This window comes from Octopus bimaculoides, chromosome 4, assembly GCF_046866305.1.
Source record: "Octopus bimaculoides isolate indiv1 chromosome 4, ASM4686630v1, whole genome shotgun sequence".
Classification (NCBI taxonomy): Eukaryota; Metazoa; Mollusca; class Cephalopoda; order Octopoda; family Octopodidae; genus Octopus; species Octopus bimaculoides.
The window spans coordinates 97,739,495-97,759,577 of record NC_142931.1 but is presented as its reverse complement, the minus strand read 5'-3'; the positions used below and the strand labels follow the sequence as shown (position 1 = coordinate 97,759,577).

Below are 20,083 nucleotides of genomic sequence, written 5' to 3'. Positions count from 1 at the left end.
GAAACAAAAACACTCATGTCAAATACTTTCACTTTAAAAATGAAACTATTCCACTAATTGAAACAATCACATTTCGATACTGTAATGACAGATACTTTCAGAGAGAGAGAGAGAAAGAGAGAGAGAGAGAGAGAGAGAGAGAGAGAGAGAGAGAGAGAGAGAGAGAGAGAGATAGAGAGATGTATATGTATACATATAGATGTATATGTACACGTATATGTATAGGTATATATATATAGAGAGATCTATATGCATACATGTATATGTATACATATGTGTAGATGTATATATATATAGATGTACATGTAATATGTACACATATATACATATATACATGCATACAGATATCTATACATATATACACCCATCACACACACATACACATGCACACAAACACATGCACACAAACACACACATTAGTCATTTGTTTTCTCATCCAAAACTACGTCAAAAGTACTGAATGGATCTTTATGAAATTTGGAAATTATATTCTTTGCATAACGGCCATAACTCCCATGAAAATTCATATATTTTTGATGTTGATGAAATTTTAACCCGAACATAATAGATGAGCATTATTTGTAATTCAACGGTACAACAGTGTAAGACTACCCTTTCAGATATACTTACATTGTGATTTTTGCAATGTGGTGCATAAATTGTCAAGTAAATGAGACGCATCTTTGCCTCCACTGATTCACTTGCAAAGTGTTGAGTAAAATTATTTCGTTGCAGACCTCCTTTGAGTCTTTCTATTATCACTGCGACACACATAGTCCCCAGTTGGTAACATTGATTTCAAGGCCTTCCCAGATGAGTGACTGGTTGTTCTAAGACATTTATCGATTGTAAATTTTGTTTGCACAGTTACCTATCAGTATAGTGGTCATTTGCAAACTCCAGAGGCGACACTTTCATTTCCCTTTACTCCAAACGTCACACGTTGTTATTTCAATTGGGTCATGTTCTTCCAATTGCTATAGATCCGTAATGCATCTTACAGCTGTGCCTGTTACCTGTATGGTGAGGAATCCTACATGTATTGAGAATGTGTGTGTGTGTGTGTGTGTGTGTGTGTGTGTGTGTGTGTCTGTCTGTCTGTCTGTGAATCCCTAAAACTCGAGAACTACAAAACCAATTGCATTCAAATTTTACACATGCCTTACTTAGCGTCCCGGTTGTGTTTTAATCAAAAACAATTTTTCTAACTTATGGCATACTTCCAGTTCACAGCAACATTATATCTCTTCCACTATTTAAGTATTACGTGTCAAAAATGAAACAAAAACACTGATGTCAATTCGAACCGGAATCTCCAAAACATTGTCCCCTTACATCTCATTCTCATTTAAGTACCACGGCAGGTAAATACAAATTAATTCTCACGACGATATCAACTCCAAACACTTTCCTTTCTTTTCCACCGAACTCGAGAACTACACAACAAATTTCATTCAACATGTGGTTAATGTCTGTTACCATCTTCCATTATATCGTCGTCAGAATTAATTTGTATTTACCTGCCGTGGTACTTAAATGAGAATGAGATGTAAGAGGACAATGTTTTGGAGATTCCGGTTCGAATTGAGATCAGTGTTTTTGTTTCATTTTTGACACGTAATACTTAAATAGTGAAAGAGATATAATGTTGCTGTGGACTGGAAGTATGCCATAAGCTAGAAATTGTTTTTGATTAAAACACAACCGGGACGCTAAGTAAGGCATGTGTAAAATTTGAATGAAATTGGTTGTGTAGTTCTCGAGTTTTAGGGATTCACACACAGACAGACACACATTCTCATTACATTTGTGCCGATATATATATGCATGTATGCATGTATATATGTATGTATGCCTGTATATATGTGAGAGTATAGTTTCACTGTAAAAGTACAACTGTATTCGTGTTTACTTAGGGAAAATGAGTAAAGTGTGGGTGTGAAGTCCTCATGAAGGAGTATTTGTATAAATATTACTTTATTTGCGTGTAATATGTATGGTTAAAATTTCATCAACATGAAAAATATATGAATTTTCATGGGGGTTATGGCCCTTAAGCATAGAATAAAACTATTCCACTAACTGAAACAATCACATTTCGATACTGTAATGACAGATACATTCACTTTACTGGCGTATATATATATATATATATATATATATATATATATATATATATATATATATATATATATATATATATATATATATAGAGAGAGAGAGAGAGAGAGAGAGAGAGAGAGAGAGATGTATATGTACACGTATATGTATAGATATAGATATATAGATACAGATCTATATGCATACATGTATATGTATACATATGTGTAGATGTATATATATATAGATGTACATGTAACATGTACACATATACACATATATACATGCATACAGATATCTATACATATATACACCCATCACACACACATACACATGCACACAAACACACACATTAGTCATTTGTTTTCTTATCCAAAACTAAGTCAAAAGTAATGAATGAATCTTTATGAAATTTGGAAATTATACTCTATGCATAACGGCCATAACTCCCATGAAAATTCATATATTTTTGATATTGCTGAAATTTTAACCATACATGTTACACACAAATAAAGTAATGTTTCTAAAATTTCTTCTTCTTAGAAGTTACAAAGACCCCTTCATGGGGACTTCACACCCACAATTTAGTCATTTTTCCTAAGCAAAAACGAATACAGTTGTACCATTGGAAGCTATAAGGTCACCCGAACATAACAGATGAGCATTATTTATAATTCAACCGTACAACAGTGTAAGACTATCCTTTCAGATATACTTACATTGTGATTTCTGCAATGTGGTGCATAAATTGTCAAGTAAATGAGACGCATCTTTGCCTCCACTGATTCACTTGCAAAGTGTTGAGTAAAATTATTTCGTTGCAGACCTCCTTTGAGTCTTTCTATTATCACTGCGACACACATAGTCCCCAGTTGGTAACATTGATTTCAAGGCCTTCCCAGATGAGTGACTGGTTGTTCTAAGACATTTATCGATTGTAAATTTTGTTTGCACAGTTACCTATCAGTATAGTGGTCATTTGCAAACTCCAGAGGCGACACTTTCATTTCCCTTTACTCCAAACGTCACACGTTGTTATTTCAATTGGGTCATGCCCTTCCAATTGCTATAGATCCGTAATGCATCTTACAGCTGTGCCTGTAACCTGTATGGTGAGGAATCCTACATGTGTTGGGAATGCGTGTGTGTGTGTGTGTGTGTGTGTGTGTGTGTGTTTGTCTGTCTGTCTGTCTGTGTGAATCCCTAAAACTCGAGAACTACACAACCAATTTCATTCAAACTTTACACATGTCTTACTTAGCGTCCCGGTTGTGTTTTAATCAAAAACAATTTCTAACTTATGGCATACTTCCAGTCCACAGCAACATTATATCTCTTCCACTATTTAAGTATTACGTGTCAAAAATGAAACAAAAACACTGATCTCAATTCGAACCGGAATCTCCAAAACATTGTTCCCTTACATCTCATTCTCATTTAAGTACCACGGCAGGTAAATACAAATTAATTCTCACGACGATATAATGGAAGATGGTAACAGACATTAACCACATGCTACCCTGTCAAGTCAAATATATTGTCATCCAATTCAACTCTAACCTTCCTACCCTAACGACAGTTCTAAGGACCCAACACGACTATAGCACCACTTTACTGCTATCCGTTCTAATACCACTTCATTATTATCGCAGCATTTGCAAGTTTGCAACTTATCTACACTTACATAATAACCATTCCATTAATATTTCATACTTCACAGTGTACTCACTGCATTTCATCATGCTTATTTTAGATCATGCCCCGAAGAAAGACTTCTTCAATTGGACGCATAACTGCGAAAGGTGCAACATCATCAGCAAGAAGGGCAAATGAATCGTCATTGGAAACTGACATTAGACGATCACAAAATGCTGAACGTACAGCCACTTCAAGAGCACTCCAAACAGATCACCAGCAAACACTTCGACGAACTGCTGATGCTGCATCAACTGCTGCTGCACGGGCTGCACAGACTCAACACCAGCGTAAAGTACGACGAACTGCTGATGCTGCCTCAACTGCTGCTGCACGAGCGGCAGAAAAGAAAAAAAAACGTGCTACACGACTGCTCAGGAATGCTGCCAACATGGCTGCTGTGCGAGCTTCTCAGACATTACAACAAACATATATTATGCTGCAGAGTTCCATTCAACAAAGAGCTCATAGACGAGGCTTTTCAACGCCATGCAACTCACGATGGTTATTAAAGGCTTTCAGCTACAACCCTAACATTCAATATGATGGCCACCCAGATTGGAGATATGTCCCTCACTTGCTCTTTCTGCAATGCTAATAAGTGGTCCAGAGAAACTCCTGCTATGTGTTGCGCTAATGGAAAAGTTAACATCACTCCCCTGTAGGATCCACCACAGCTGTTAAAGTCACTCTACGATGGCACAAATACAGAGTCGAAACATTTCCTAAATAACATCCGCAAGTACAACTGTGCATTCCAAATGACATCTTTCGGCGCTAATGTTGTTCAAGAAGGTGGGTTTATGCCAACTTTCAAAGTGCAGGGACATGTTTACCATAGGATAGGATCGCTCGAACCTGCTGAAAATCAAGATCCTCAATTCCTTCAACTGTACTTTGTAGGTAATTTACATGAACAAGCCACCCGACGAAACTCCATTTCCAATGGCACTAAATTTCAATTGATAATGCAACTTCAAGACCTGCTGCACCAGACAAACAGCTACGTACGCAGCTTCAAGTATGCCTTAGAAACAGAAGCTTCTTCTAATTTCAATGTTGTCATAGATGCTCAGAAAAGACCATCTACAGAACATGCAGGCCGTTACAATGCACCCACATGCAATGAAATAGCTGTACTCCTTCACGGTGAACAGCACAATCCCAGAGACATTGTCCTTAGGCGACGTGACACCACCGTCCAACGAATTACCGAAACACACAGATCATACGACACACTTCAGTATCCACTTCTGTTTGTTTACGGTGAGGATGGCTACCACATCGGTATACAACAGCAACATCCACAAGATCGTCATGAATATCTGAATAAGCAAGTATCCTGCATGGACTTCTACGCATACCGATTTATGACACGAAACGACTCCTGTAATCACCTCCACCAGTTTCGAGATCTGTTTCATCAAATTGCAGTTGATATGTGTGCAAAAATGGAATCAGAGAGATTGTGTTTCATCACATCACATCAACAAAAATTGCGCTCTGACAGCTACATCCATCTCCGAGATGCTATCAACAATGATGCTGCTCCAACAAGCATAGGAAGACTTTGCATCTTGCCTTCCACATTCACTGGAAGTCCCCGATATATGCATGAAAGAACACAGGATGCAATGACCTTTGTCCGCCATTACGGCAGGCCTGACTTATTCATCACTTTCACATGCAATCCCAAGTGGAAGGAGATTCAGGCCGAACTCTTCTTCGGTCAAAAGCCTAAAGACAGGCATGACATCCTCGCCCGAGTTTTCCATCTGAAATTAATTACTCTCATGGACCTCATCAAAAAAGGGCAAATCTTCGGACCCACACAGTGTGACATGTACACAATCGAATGGCAAAAAAGGGGCCTTCCACATGCTCATATCCTGCTTTGGTTCTCAACGAAGATCAAATCAACTGACATCGACAAGATAATCTCTGCAGAACTTCCTGATCCAGCTTTAGACAAGGTACTATACGACATAGTTAAAGCAAACATGATACATGGTCCATGTGGGCGTGGATTCAACATTAACTCACCATGTTTGAAAGATGGCGTATGTTCAAAAAAGTTTCCAAGGAAGTTCCTACAAGCAACTCAGACAGGTGCTAATGGGTATCCCTCATACAGACGGAGAAAACCACAAAACGGCGGTTTCACAGCAAATATAGGACAGCACGAGGTTGATAACAGATGGATTGTTCCCTACTGCCCACTCCTGTCAAAGATTTTCAATGCCCACATCAACGTTGAGTTTTGCAACTCCGTTAAGTCCATCAAGTATGTTTGCAAGTATATCAACAAGGGTTCTGACGCGGCAATGTTTGGACTTCAACAACAATACTGCCATGATGAGGTAACACACTATCAGGTGGGACGCTACATAAGTAGCAACGAGGCTTTCTGGCGCATCTTTGGCTTTCCACTTCACCAACGACACCCCGCCATTCAACAGCTTGCAGTGCACCTAGAAAACGGTCAAAGAGTCTACTTCACCGATGCTAATGCTTCTCTGTTGGCAGAGCAACCAAGGGATAGCACACTCACTGCATTCTTCAAGCTCTGTCAACTGGATCCATTCGCTCAGACCTTACTGTATCCACAGATTCCATCATACTACACTTGGAATGAAAAAAAATGGAGACCAAGGAAAGCAGGTCAAAATGTTTGTGGATACCCTGGCATTAAGTTTGATACTTGCCTTGGACGAGTATACACAGTGCATCCCACTCAACAAGAGTGCTTCTACCTCCGCCTACTGCTGCATGAGGTCAGAGGACCCAAGTCTTTCCAGGACCTAAAAACCGTTCATGGACATGTCTGCACAACATACAGAGAAGCCTGCTATCGACAAGGACTGTTGGAAGATGGTGCACAATGGGATGCAACTTTTGGAGAGGCTGCTTTATCAGAATCACCTAAAAGTCTCAGGGCACTGTTTGCAGTATTACTTCAGACATGCGAACTGTGTGACCCTGCAAATCTATGGCTCAAGTACAGGGACAACCTGGCTGAAGACTTTCACCGGCAAGCTCAACGGCTCTATCCTGACATGGAGGGTATCAGCAATGAAGTTTACAATAAAACTCTCATTGACATTGAAGACAGAATTGCTGCACTGGGTGGTAATGAATTGTCCACATATGGCCTGCCACAGACATTCAGGTCAGGGTCAAATAGCCTTCCCACTGCTGTCATTCGTGAAACATCTTACGACACTCAAGCGCTTTCAAACTACATTGCTGAAAACAAGCATAAATTACTTCCGGACCAGCTGCAGGCCTACACAACTATTATTAACAGTGTACGCCAATGTGATGGACGAATCTTCTTCCTCGATGCTCCTGGAGGGACAGGGAAAACATTTATAACAAAGCTTCTCCTTGCAGAAGTTAGGCAGCATCAGGACATCGCAGTAGCTGTGGCTTCCTCTGGGATTGCAGCTACTTTGTTACCCGGTGGCAGGACAGCACACTCGACTTTTAAACTCCCTTTAAATTTAGCAGCATCTGAGATGCCTTCATGCAACATCACCAAAAGCTCAGATCAAGGGCAGGTACTTAAAAGGTGTCATCTAATTGTCTGGGATGAATGCACCATGGCTCACAAGAGAGCTTTGGAAGCATTAGATAGAGCCCTGAAAGACATCCGAGACTGTCACGCTCCATTGGGAGGTGTTACGCTTCTGTTGTCAGGTGATTTCAGGCAAACTCTTCCTGTCATTCCAAAAGGCACTAGAGCAGATGAGGTCCAAGCATGCCTAAAGTCCTCTACCCTGTGGCATCATGTTACTATCCTCACTCTTAACACTAACATGAGAGCTCAGCTACACGGCGACCAAATGTCAAAAAAATTCTCACAGGACATTTTGACAATTGGTGATGGCAAGGTGCCTCTCGATGCTGCAGAAGAAATAGAAGTATGGCCATTTTGTGCTGTTGTTAATTCTGTAGATGACCTCAAACACAAAGTCTTTCCCAACTTTAAACAAAACTACCAAAATCACAATTGGCTATGTGAAAGAGCAATATTAGCTCCAAAAAACGTAGCTGTTACAAAAATTAATCAACACCTGATGCATTCTCTTCCCGGCAATCTTCAAACTTACAAGTCTGTTGATACAGTTCCAGATACAAATGAAGTGGTGAACTATCCTCCTGAATTTCTCAATTCGTTGGAGACTCCAGGACTACTTCCCCACATATTATCACTTAAAGTTGGAACGCCTGTTATGCTGCTCCGCAATCTGGAACCACCAAGACTTTGCAATGGAACACGACTCATGATAAAGAAAATGATGTCACACGTTATCGAGGCTACCATTCTTTCTGGATGTGCAAAAGGGGATGACGTCTTTATTCCAAGAATTCCTCTTACTCCATCAGGAGCAGACATTCCTTTTACATTCAGAAGACTACAATTCCCCCTTCGTGTGACTTTTGCCATGTCCATAAACAAATCTCAGGGTCAAACACTGTCTGTAGCTGGTCTTCTCTTGGAAGAGCCCTGCTTCTCACATGGACAACTGTATGTTGGCTGCTCAAGAGTGGGCAGCAAAAAAAAACCTATTTGTATATGCTCCACAAGGGAAAACAAGGAACATTGTTTACAACGAGGTGTTATAATCACAACAGCAAGAAAGTATGTACATGATCACCTTCTTTTACGAAACTTCATTGACGTTCATATATTTATATTGATATACATATATATACGTGTGTTTGGGTGCGTGTGTGTATATACATCTATATATATATAAAGATGATGCGTAGTCTAGACGGCGTTTTTAGATTTCATTATTCTCTTTAACCCGGGCAACGCCAGGTATTTCTGCTAGTGTATTTATATTTTTTAGATTTGAATTACTTCTGTGGAAGGTTTTGGAACGTAATACCCACGACAGTCGAGAAATCACTGTATACCGGAGCAGGACAAATATCATCCCGGCAGCAATCGCCCTTCTTAGAGCCTGTCAAGGACGCGAATCTGCACATGCTGGCATAAATGAAATCTGTTACTTCAGAGATACAGAGCGGACAGTGAATATTTATTCCCCCACCATCGCTTGATAATAACCGATGTTGGTGTGTTTAGCAGTTCGGCAAAATAGACCGATAGAAAGGCTTACAAAGAATATGTCCTGGGGTCGATTTGTTCGACTAAAGGCGGTGCTCCAGCATGGCCGCAGTGAAATGACTGAAACAAGTAAAAGAATAAAAGTATTAAAAGAATACGGTAATGAAACACACGGATATCTTTCATAATTTATTGCTGCTTAGATTGCGTACACCGAGAAAATATTATGCACATCATCTTGGATAAAACGTATTTTTTTTTGAGAGGCAGAGAATGAGAGAGAAAGAGAAAGAGAGAGGGAGGCAAAAAGGGAGAGTGAGAGAGAGATTCAGAAGAAGAGTAGAGATAATGGTAAATTTTTGATGGTGAGATAGCTAAAAGAAGAGAAGTGTATTGGCAAGTTTTTGAGGAAGAGATGATCAAAAAAAGAGAAAGCTAATTCTCGACAGACGAAAACGATGAAACGGAACCAATACCCAATTGCCATTCTTTTATTGTTTATCGTTTTGATATTCGGGGAAACTAAGAAAATATTTTTGTTTATTTATATCACATTTAATCTTTCTGCAATACTTTACTTTTTTTGCTGTTGTGTTTATATTTAGTGTTGTTTATTGTATTTCTGTTGTTTTCTGGTTGTTAGGCGATTGGATTTGTTGCTTTTGTCGCTGTTTTTGTGCTTCCTCTTCCGCCTACTATTCGTCCTCCTCCTCTCTTCTGCCACCTTGTCCCCCCCTTCTTCACCACCACTCCTTCTCGTCATACTACCATTATTATCCTTTTCATTTCTCACTCTGTAGACACTTTTCTCTTTCTCTCAATTTATCTTTATCTCACAGTTCTCTCTATCTTTCTTTCTCTCTATCTTTCTCTCTCTCTTTCTCTCTCTCTCTTTCTCTCTCTCTCTCTCTCTCTTTCTTTCACTCCCTCATTTCTCTTTCCTCCCCCTTTCTCTCATTGGCACTACTTCTCGGTCCCTCTCTCTGTAAACTCCCTACCAGTAACCACAACTAATGACAGTCTGCCAAGACAGTGATTAGTTCAATAAAACTTTCACTGCACCATAAAATAACTTTGTGTTATATACTGCAAGCTTTAACGAAGTTGAATGCCAGGAATATTTCACAGTTTTTCCTTGTGTTTATAATCAGATAATTACACCATATTAATCAATGTGAATTAAGACATCATGCTTTCGTCTTAAATGATCACTATGTCATGACATTTATTTCTTCTATCAGCTAGAACACTCACAGAACAGAAATTACAGTGTTTTCATTAACAACTACCAATCTGATAACAGACTATTTATTCTTCTGTTGGGATGTTTAATTCCTTACAAGTATTCCAATACAGAACAAGCAGTTGACATGTCACATCTGTTGAGTGTTGAGATATTCTGGTGTTAGTTAAAGATTTTACTTTAAGTAAAGATATAGTTTATATATTTACTTTGACCTCGGCACATATGTTAACTGTCAAATCTTTTAAGTATTCCAGATTACATCTAGATTCGAACGAGCACATATACAGCTGCACTCTGTCCCTCGTTACATCAAGGTTCTAATCTTGTTCCTTGTTTGTTGCAGATTTTACTTTCAATCAATCATTGGAACGATCCGACCTGTAAAATATGTCTATATCCTAGCAGTCTGACGTAATATCACTCGTCATCAGCTAACCAACCTCTCTCTCTCTCTCTCTCTCTGTCTCTCTCTCTCTCTCTCTCTCTCTCTCTCTCTCTATCTATCTATCTATCTATGTATCTGTCTGTCTGTCTGTCTGTCTCTGTCTCTCTGTCTATCTACCTCCTTCTCTTGACACATAGGCGGCAGTTTTTGAAGATCGAATCCTCTCTAGATGATAAATTACAGATGTATACTATATATGCTCTCACAAATATGGTATTAAACATACTTCTTCCAAATGTAGTTGTAAATAACTTATTTCCTATAAATGCGATATTCTAAATTCATCGTTTACTCTTCATGGAGTCATCTTGTTACTTTTAACTTTTTCGAGTCATACGGGTATGTGATAGGTTAGCTCTATAACAGGTTTATAACGCAAGTCTAGGTCTATCTCTTGTCTATAACAGATGTATAACTTGACAATATTTGCCCTATATAAGTCAATATATCTATATCAGATCTTCAAGACTTTAATAGATTTTTCTGTAACTAAGACTTTAACTCGGAACAAGACCAGATCACAGTTCTGAGACCGATGAGGTATATCATCCTCCGGAACAAACTTAGAATCGCTTGTCTGGGACTTTTAGCCTTTGGACACATCTTGATGGTCATGATCATACAGTGAGAATCGATAAAATTTCTAGTTGGTTCTCTCAACTCGTCCATCTACCTCTCATGAGAACTCAATCAATGTTCACACTTCTAAAGCACCACCAGAAGAATACATAAATACACACGCGCGCGCATATACACGTATACAATAATCCCTCACCATATCACGGTTCACCTATCACGCACTCAGTACATCGCGAATTTTTCTGGCTAATATATGTATATTATATCGCGGACTCCTCAGTATATCTGGGTTTCCGCGGCCAATAAGTATTTATATGTTTTAGATTTCAATTATTTCTGAGGGAGGTTTTCGAACGTACCACCCGCGATAGTTGAGAGGGATTACTGTACACGTATATATATGCGTGTATGTATGTATATATATATATATATATGTGTGTGTGTGTATATATATATATATATATATATATATATATATATATATATATATATATAGAATAAAAAGTTTTGAATGGTACAACAATGCACTATAATACAAAAAATGGACTATATACCTGTTCTAATTTAGTTATCTATAGTCCGATGATATTTCGGAATACAATTCCTTCTTCAGATATTCTTAGATGGAGTCGCTGCTATAATCTGTTTTCCAACGGCTTTTCTTTCTTCGGAAGCGTCTCAGTAGTGGTCACACGAAGCTCCTTCCGGAATTCCTCATGAGAAGTGCATGAGGTCAGCTATGTCTCAATCTCGTGTGTGTTGTGTTAGTACATCTGTTGCGCTGCTTATAAGTTATGCGCCTTCTTCACCAGTTACCTAGGTGACATCCTCATACTCACAACCTCCCGTAAAGAGGCTGAGAGAATATTCACGACGTTCAATAACATGGACATGAACATGTTATTGTTAAAGTTCACTATAGAACATCCCGAAATCACTGGATCGCTATCATTACTTGACTTCAAACTAAATATAACGGAAGAAGGGGTGATCTACACCGAGTTCTACAGGAAAGTAGCCAGTAGAGATATGTTTGTCCAATACAATTCAGCACTTCCACTCGGTGTCAAAATAGGATACGCCAGAAATGAACTTGCACGCATCCAAGGCAAGTGCAGCAGAACGGAGGATAAGGTGACCCACACTACACGCTTCCAAGATATTTTGAAAACCAACGGGTATCCTAGATCCATTGTAAATCGGCTTAAGTACCCAAAACGACCAACACGCCGAACACATAGAAAACCCAGCAACACATGCTTCCTTAAAATACCCCATTTTAGCGTGAGGATAACTACAGCCATCCGAAGAGCCATATGAAGAGAAGGGCTAGACATACAACTAGCCCACTCCGGCCCCTCTCTGAGAGGACACCTCGCAAAGAAACGAACAAAGGACAACAATCAATGCGCACTAACAAATTGTCCCATCCGTGACACATTTATGCCAACGGGTAAATGTTGTGTATAGAATACAATGTAGCAAATGCAACAAGTTCTATGTGAGTAGCACAACAAGACCGTTACACATCTGCATCAAAGAACATCTGAACACAAGAGCTTCCTCCTTCAGAAAACATCTAGGCAGATGCCGGAACACTGACAAAAGCATAACAGTCACAATTGAGGCGAATGAAAGAAATTTGGGTAAGTTAAGAATTAAGGAAGCTATACTCATACACAGACTAGGATCCCAAATTAATAACACGCTGGAGGTTGGTAATCAATATATTATTTAGTTACATCTGGATGCGTGTAGGTTCATTGTTTATAACAAAAAAAAGAGGAAAAACAAAAGGAAAAGAAAGGGAAGCTGCACGTTTAACACATAACTTAGAAGCAGCGCAACAGATGTGCCAACACACACGTTGGACGTTGGAATTTTTTTGATATATATATATATATATATATATATATATATATATATATATATATATATATATATATATATATATATTGTTGAAGCCATAACGGTTTAAAAACAAAGGTAAGCAAGAAATAATTCCTTTTCTATCCAAACGGTTTTTTAAACCCGAAATTCACAGGCTATTATTTGTTTCTTTACTGCTTCGAGTTTCAATGTCCCCGCCCCCAAAATTGTTTCCCGTCTATCTCAAGTCTTTTAAAATCTTATGAGCCGAATAACATACAATTCTCGCTGCTAAGAATAAAGTTTCTAAAATGGAGGATAAAGTTCGATGGATTGCTTTAGTCCTTTAGGAGAGCTTCTGTCATAGTAACAAAAGATGAGGGTCCGAGCACCAGGGACAGCTTTCGACCCCTACTATCCGAAGTTTTTTTTTGTTTTACTCCCATATTTACTCGATATTATGTATAGGTTTACTGCTTTGTGCTTCAGTATTCTAAGAAGTAAAATATATAGAAAAATATACATTTATAACAAATTTCCAATCAGTTATGGATCAGTTTGAGTGAATAATACCTTTGTCGAATTATGGTGTTCTTTGTGGTGTTCAAATGTTTCAAGAGGTGGACCAGACATGAACAGCTCACATACACATACATACACACAGACTTATTCTTTCATTCTTTCTTCTCATCACAAAAACAAACATATGTCGATATAATGGCTAAAAACAACTACGTGACCTGAGTTGGTCAATGTAGGCCTAAACAGATTTTAAATTTCCTTTAAATTCTCTCAGTTCTTATCGAAGTTGGGTGTGTTCTACAACCACGAAACTTAAAGTAATGTGAAACTGAGTCCAAACTCTTACTTGATATTTTTAACTCTAACTAAATGCATATTGAGTGTTCCTTCCTTTCCTTTGTTTATTCACTCACGTATGTGTTTGTGTGTGCATGTATGGCAGAGTTTGCATGTGTATACATATGTATGAATTTTGATCTGTATGTGTGATATATATGTGTACATATATATATATATATATATATATATATATATATATATATATATATATATATATATATATATATATATATATATATACAAATATATACACAAACATAGACATGCATATAACGCGCGCGCGCATACATACACACACATATATATTTATATTTATATATGAGTGTACGAACGTTTGTTAAAATTTTACCAATATCACTAATAAAAATTAGTGATATTTTTCCTGTTCCCTTATTTTTTCTCTACGTTTATTGAAGCAATAAACTAGCTGGGTCTATCAACACACCTAAATGTCAGGTTGAATTGCTTTTAATGATATTCATTATTGCTGTTTTATGATATTCATTATTGCTGTTTTAATAGGCAACATTCACGCAATGATCTTATCTTAATGAGAATGTAGCTACGGCACGAGTTAACATTTCCTTCACCCTTATTTCTTGAGTTTCAGTATCTGGTCTTAGTTTATTCATAGGTTGTATTATCTATGCATAATTGTACATAGCTATAAATCTTACTTTACAAGCGAATCTCCTTCCGTTTGGTTTTCAAATTGTATTTAAGATTGTTGTGTTACCAACTCATTTTTTTTCTGTCAAGTTTTGTCTGATGTAACGGACTGTGTTGCAGCAGCTACTCGTAAATGTATGGTAAACTGGTGGGATATTATCGTAGCTTTATGTCCAACGTTGCTCATATAATCAGGATGCTTTGAACTGCCATGGTTGGTTATGAATTCATAAATTTCATTAGTCATCGGAAATGTATTACAGTGGTTTGGGTTTTCGTGTTGATCAAATTTATGACTTTTTCTATTTATGATTATTTTACTCTTTATTGAGAAGTGGGGGGAATGACTCTTTTTAGAGGGCTTCTAAAATTGCTGGAGAGAGGGAAGGAAAAAAGTGTCTTCAAACTAGAGACCTGTCCCGAAAGCTTGTAATACAGTGTATGAACTCTCCTAAAGGTACCACGTAGTGGGTTTAAACTTGGTAATGGATTAAGTTCACCATCCAGGTGGGACATGCCGAGATTTAAATTCAGACTACGAAGAGCCGGAATAAATAACACGAGGCAGCCTTCGATGGGTAATTTTTTATCGACTTCGAGAGCATGAAAGGTCAATTTGACTTCTGTTAGATTTGAACTCATTGCATGTTGTGTTCATATTATATTGTAAATATATATGTGTAGCTTTTTTAGTGTTTATTTGGTGTAAAGTACTGTTATTAAGTTGAATTTATGTCTTTATTTTTATTTACTGGTGTTTATTTAATATGTGTCTTTTTTGGAAAGTTTTGTTTATATGAAATATAATTTAATGTACAGGAATTGGTTAGTATTTATTATTATTATTATTATTGTTATTTACTTTTAATCTGCGTCCTAGGGCGAGAGAAGAATAAGAGATGTTACAGTATGACTAAAAGCTTGGGGAGGTAGAGTGGGAGGGAAAGTAGCAAAATATCTTCATGTAATACGACACAGACATTTAAATTGACAGGGTTTTTCTAAGGATGCGGGAAGTACTTGTTAGCACAATCTTTTGGATTTCTCTGAGACATGGTTCTCCTGGGATATTATCTAGATGTTTCTGACATCCCGTTTTTATCATACCTAGGGCACCCACAATAACAGGGACAGTTCTCGTTTTAAGATGCCACATCTTTTGTATTTCAGTTTCCTGGTTCTTATATTTACTTAAATTGTCAAATTCCTTTACAGATATATTTTTATCTATGGGAGCACTTACATTTATTAGCGTACAAGTATTTTCTTCCCTGTCTTTAATAATTATGTCTAGTTGATTAGCCTGGATTGTTCCATTGGTGTTGACTGGAAAATCTCAGAGGATAGTAGCATTTTTACCTTCAATGACTGGTTCAGGATGATGTTCATACCAGTAAGGAGTGTTGATTTTGTAGTGTTTACATATTTCCCAATGTAAAGACTGCCCTACCCTATTGTAGCGATTTTTGTATTCGTTTGGTGTCAATACAGGACATCTCGAGACGAGACGGTCTATTGTTTCGTCAAATTTATCGCAGAATCTGCATTTAGGGTTAGAACCGTTTTGAAGAACGTTGGCCTGGTGGAAGGAGAGGTGTATTCCACTTGGCCATGCTACCTTGTAAGAATTTGGAGAATGCATGAGAGATCTTGTATATCTCAAGGGCCTTGAGTAGCCAATCACGTGGGACACCATCAAACACTTTCCTGTAGCCAGGTTCTTCATGTTGCTCCGGCAATTCTCTACAATAATTTTGTTTATGAGTAATTGATCTTTGCATCCATAAGAATTCCTTTTAAACCTTTTTTGAGATTGTGGAAGGAAAGAGTTCTGTTCAAGGAAAGTGTGTATTCTTTCAGTTAGTATCGATATGAGGATCGTGAAGGTGGTGTTGAGATATGTAATTGGTCAGTAGTTCTTTGAATTTTTCGTGTTTTCAGTTTTTGGTAGCATTTGCTCTGGGTTCTGGATGACATCAGTTAGGGACGCAGCAAAATTTTGATGTACTTCTGTCAAACAATTCAGCCAGAAGTTAGGGATCCGGTCCACTTCTGCGGTTCTCCATTTGCGATACTTTCTAAGAAGACATCTTAGCTCTTCTACTCCTATTGTCTCCCGTTCTTGTTCCTCAACTTCATCCAGTCTCACTTTCTCACGTTCTATCCAGTGAACTTCAGCATTATTTTCTTTTTTGTTGCTCCATACCTTCTTCCAGAACTCTTCCATTTTCTTAGTCTTAGGTGACTCCTGTACTTCTATCTTGTTTTTGTCAATTTCCTTGTAAAAGTTTTGCATCCGTCTTGAATACCCTGTTTTATCGATAAAATTTGATTCTTTTGTCATACCTTCTGATCCGTTTGTGTTCAGTTGTATTCGTTGTTTCACTCGTTCCTTGGTTGCAGGGTGGTTTATAAAATCTTTGATTTTATATTTTTGCTTGATTTTTCCAGCTTGTTTCGTCCTAACATTTACTCTTCTAGCAAGTTCATTCAGAACTGATACATCCATAATTATTATTATTATTGTTCAGTAGTTTTATTTTTATAACGTGCTTTCACTTCACTACCGAGCGCAGCTCTGTGCGCCTTGGGTATGTGCTGTGGTTTGCTGTGGTGCTCTTATGTTTACTGTATTGAAAGTGTTTTGCGTAGAATGTGTGCAGTACCCAGTAGTGCAATTTTCTGTATGTTATATATATTTGTAAGTCCTGGTGTTTTTGTTATGTATTTGTCTGAATATTTTTTTATTATACCTAAGGCACCTACTATGATAGGAATTGTTTCTGTTTTTAGATTCCACATTCGAGTTATCTCTATTTCCAGGTCTTTGTATTTTGAAAGTTTTTCCATTTCTTTTAGAGAAACGTTGTCATCTGCTGGTATTATTATTATTATTATTATTATTATTATTATTATTATTATTATTATTATTATTATTATTATTATTATCGAGTGAGAGAGCAGTGCATGCCATCAAAGTGACACTGGGGTAAAATATACAAAGCTCAGTATACCCATCATAACTATCCGTCTGATAAGGGTACACCAGGCACATGCAACACAACCATATGTACGTGACATGGTGATTTCATATCAAGATAAACAACGCATGATCTCGCAGGTGGGGCCCAGTTAGAATTTCTTCAGGTCGAGTAGCCCATCCCACTCAAAAAGTCCCTGAATAAGGTTTGTTTAAGGATGATGAGCAAAACACCCATGTTTCCAAAGGTGAATTATTCAAACCCCAAAGAATTCCTCTCAACACATGGCTATGATGCTACCCCACTACTTCTGCTCATGGTCAGAGATGCACATATTGTCAGCCACTAAGAGACATGCTCAACTGGTTATGGTCAAACAACTGACAAGCAAATCTGTGGTATTAAGCAGAATATTAAGCAGAATATTAAGCAGAATATTTTTATTGAAGTTTTACTCGAAATTAAAGTTGGTGATAGGTTTTGTTGTGTTTTGATGATCACACTTTGGTTATTTTCAAAGACGGAATTGGAAAATTCTGATTAATGCTTTATCATTCCACAAAACCAGAATAAAACAACCGATGAAAAATAAGAAAGCATACACATTGTCTATAACAGAAAGGAACTGTATACCTGAAACCTAAAAAAAAAAAAGAATGCTTATGTCGTTTTCTTTTTATCAAAATGATCTATCTATCTATCTATCTATCTATCTATCTATCTATCTATCTATCTATCTATCTATCTATTATATATATATATATATATATATATATATATATATATATATATATATACATATATATATATATATATATATAGCTAGCTAGCTATCTACACACACACACACACACACACACACACACACACACACACACACACACACACACACACACACGACATTGATTAGAGAACAAACATCAAATTCGAGTCAACGTCTCTATATAAAAACAAACTTCCATACATTTGATCATATTCAAACATTACCATCGCCTTCAACATATAAAGGAATAAATATATAAAATCACAGAAGGTAAAAAATAAATATGCACATAAAAATACAAAATATATAGAAAGGCCTGTCAAGAAAATTTATAAACGATCGACTAAAATAAGTAACCACAATGAATTACTAAAGCGTGTCAAGTGACTAAAAAACAAAAAAAAAACATCAAACGACTAAAAGAGTTTTTACTCCCCTCTATTAAAAATATGTCAAAGCAGTTCTTTTCATAAAAACCATGGTAGGTTGAAGTCGAAAGAGCATAAGAGAGTTCCACAAAATCTAGTCAAAACACATCTATTGCCATTTCGGGAGTTCACTGTCGCGGTCCGATTACGAGTTAAGGTGCATCTCGGCAATGACCCCCTCATCAGGATGAACAAGACTTTCACAATCAAGTTTTTTTTTGTGTTAGAAAATTTTGGACTGGTCCTGCTATAGGTTATTATCTTTAATATTGTACAATATCCGAAAATCTCGGAATTGTGCCTTTATGGGAAGAGTACAGCTGTCGTCCGAATCAATCATTAAGATTACTCCACCGTCTTCCTTTAACAAGGAAGAAAAGGTTTGTTTTCTCGTTGTAATTGCTATGGCGAAAGAGGTAGTATGGAAGTCTCGAATAAAAGGAGTAGCGACAGGCATCTTCACCTCCAGGCAAGGTTTAGTAACATTCTTTATTTTTCCACCTCAAAAGGAAAATACGGCTGGAGAAGAGTTGTCTGCCATCTCCGATATATAACAAAAGATGGAAGAAAGTGGTATGAATGCTAGGTACAAATGACCAGACGTAAGTGTAAACAATGAAGAAAAATTAAAAGGTCTCAGTGGTGGAACGGGGCTTGTGGGGTTGGGGCCGAACGGGGCTTGTGGGGTTGGGGCCGAACCCGTCCCCAACTTCATTGCTTGTTTAAATCATTCGGTATATTTTCAGAAATTTTAATTGGTCCATTTCATTGTGAAATTCATTCGCTTTTATCGACTTGTGTTTTGTATTGTCCCCTCTGACTTGATTGTAAAATTCTTTGTCTTACGTCGTGAGTTTATATGTAAGTTATATTTATTGAACTGTTACTTGTTGAACTGTTATTTGTTGAACTGCTATTTGTCAAAAAACCTTGTTGTTGCTGTTCACGGCGTTTGTGTACGCTTTCCCCTTGTTCGAAGGGAGTAGCACTGTTAAAAAAAAATGGAATTCGAAACCGTTAGCTCTTCGGAGCTGTCTGAAGGAGTAGTTGTATCTTCAAAAGGAGTGTTAAGCTCTGTGAAGGAGCAAAGAAAAGTTGTGGCTGCTGTAAAGGAGTATATGTCGGGAGAAAAAAATGTCTCCCCACCCCACAAAAAATAAAACGGCTATCAAAAACATTGTGTCTCCTGTGAAGGGGAATGTAAAAATATGGGAAAACAAATTGTGTCTCCTGTTAAAGAGGATGAAAAAAAGGCAATTGGGTCTCCTGTGAATATGGAACCCAAAACAGTTGTGTCTCCCTCTAAGGAGACTGGAAAGACGAATTTTGCGGCAGCCGCGGGAGTGGCCAGAAGAAGTCTAACAATA

At 37.5% G+C, this 20,083-nt stretch overlaps 1 protein-coding gene across 1 annotated transcript; it reads left to right on the top strand.

Annotated features, from left to right (window-relative positions):
* Positions 1–4,501: 4,501 nt before the first annotated feature.
* Positions 4,502–14,373, top strand: LOC149136156 (uncharacterized). Its single transcript, XM_089350099.1, has 6 exons — positions 4,502–7,718; positions 8,677–8,838; positions 10,117–10,279; positions 11,061–11,190; positions 11,958–12,323; positions 14,292–14,373. Exons 1-6 carry the CDS (start codon positions 4,557–4,559, stop codon positions 14,371–14,373), a joined length of 4,065 nt encoding a protein of 1,354 aa, XP_089206225.1. The 5' UTR covers positions 4,502–4,556.
* The last annotated feature ends 5,710 nt before the right edge of the window (positions 14,374–20,083 follow it).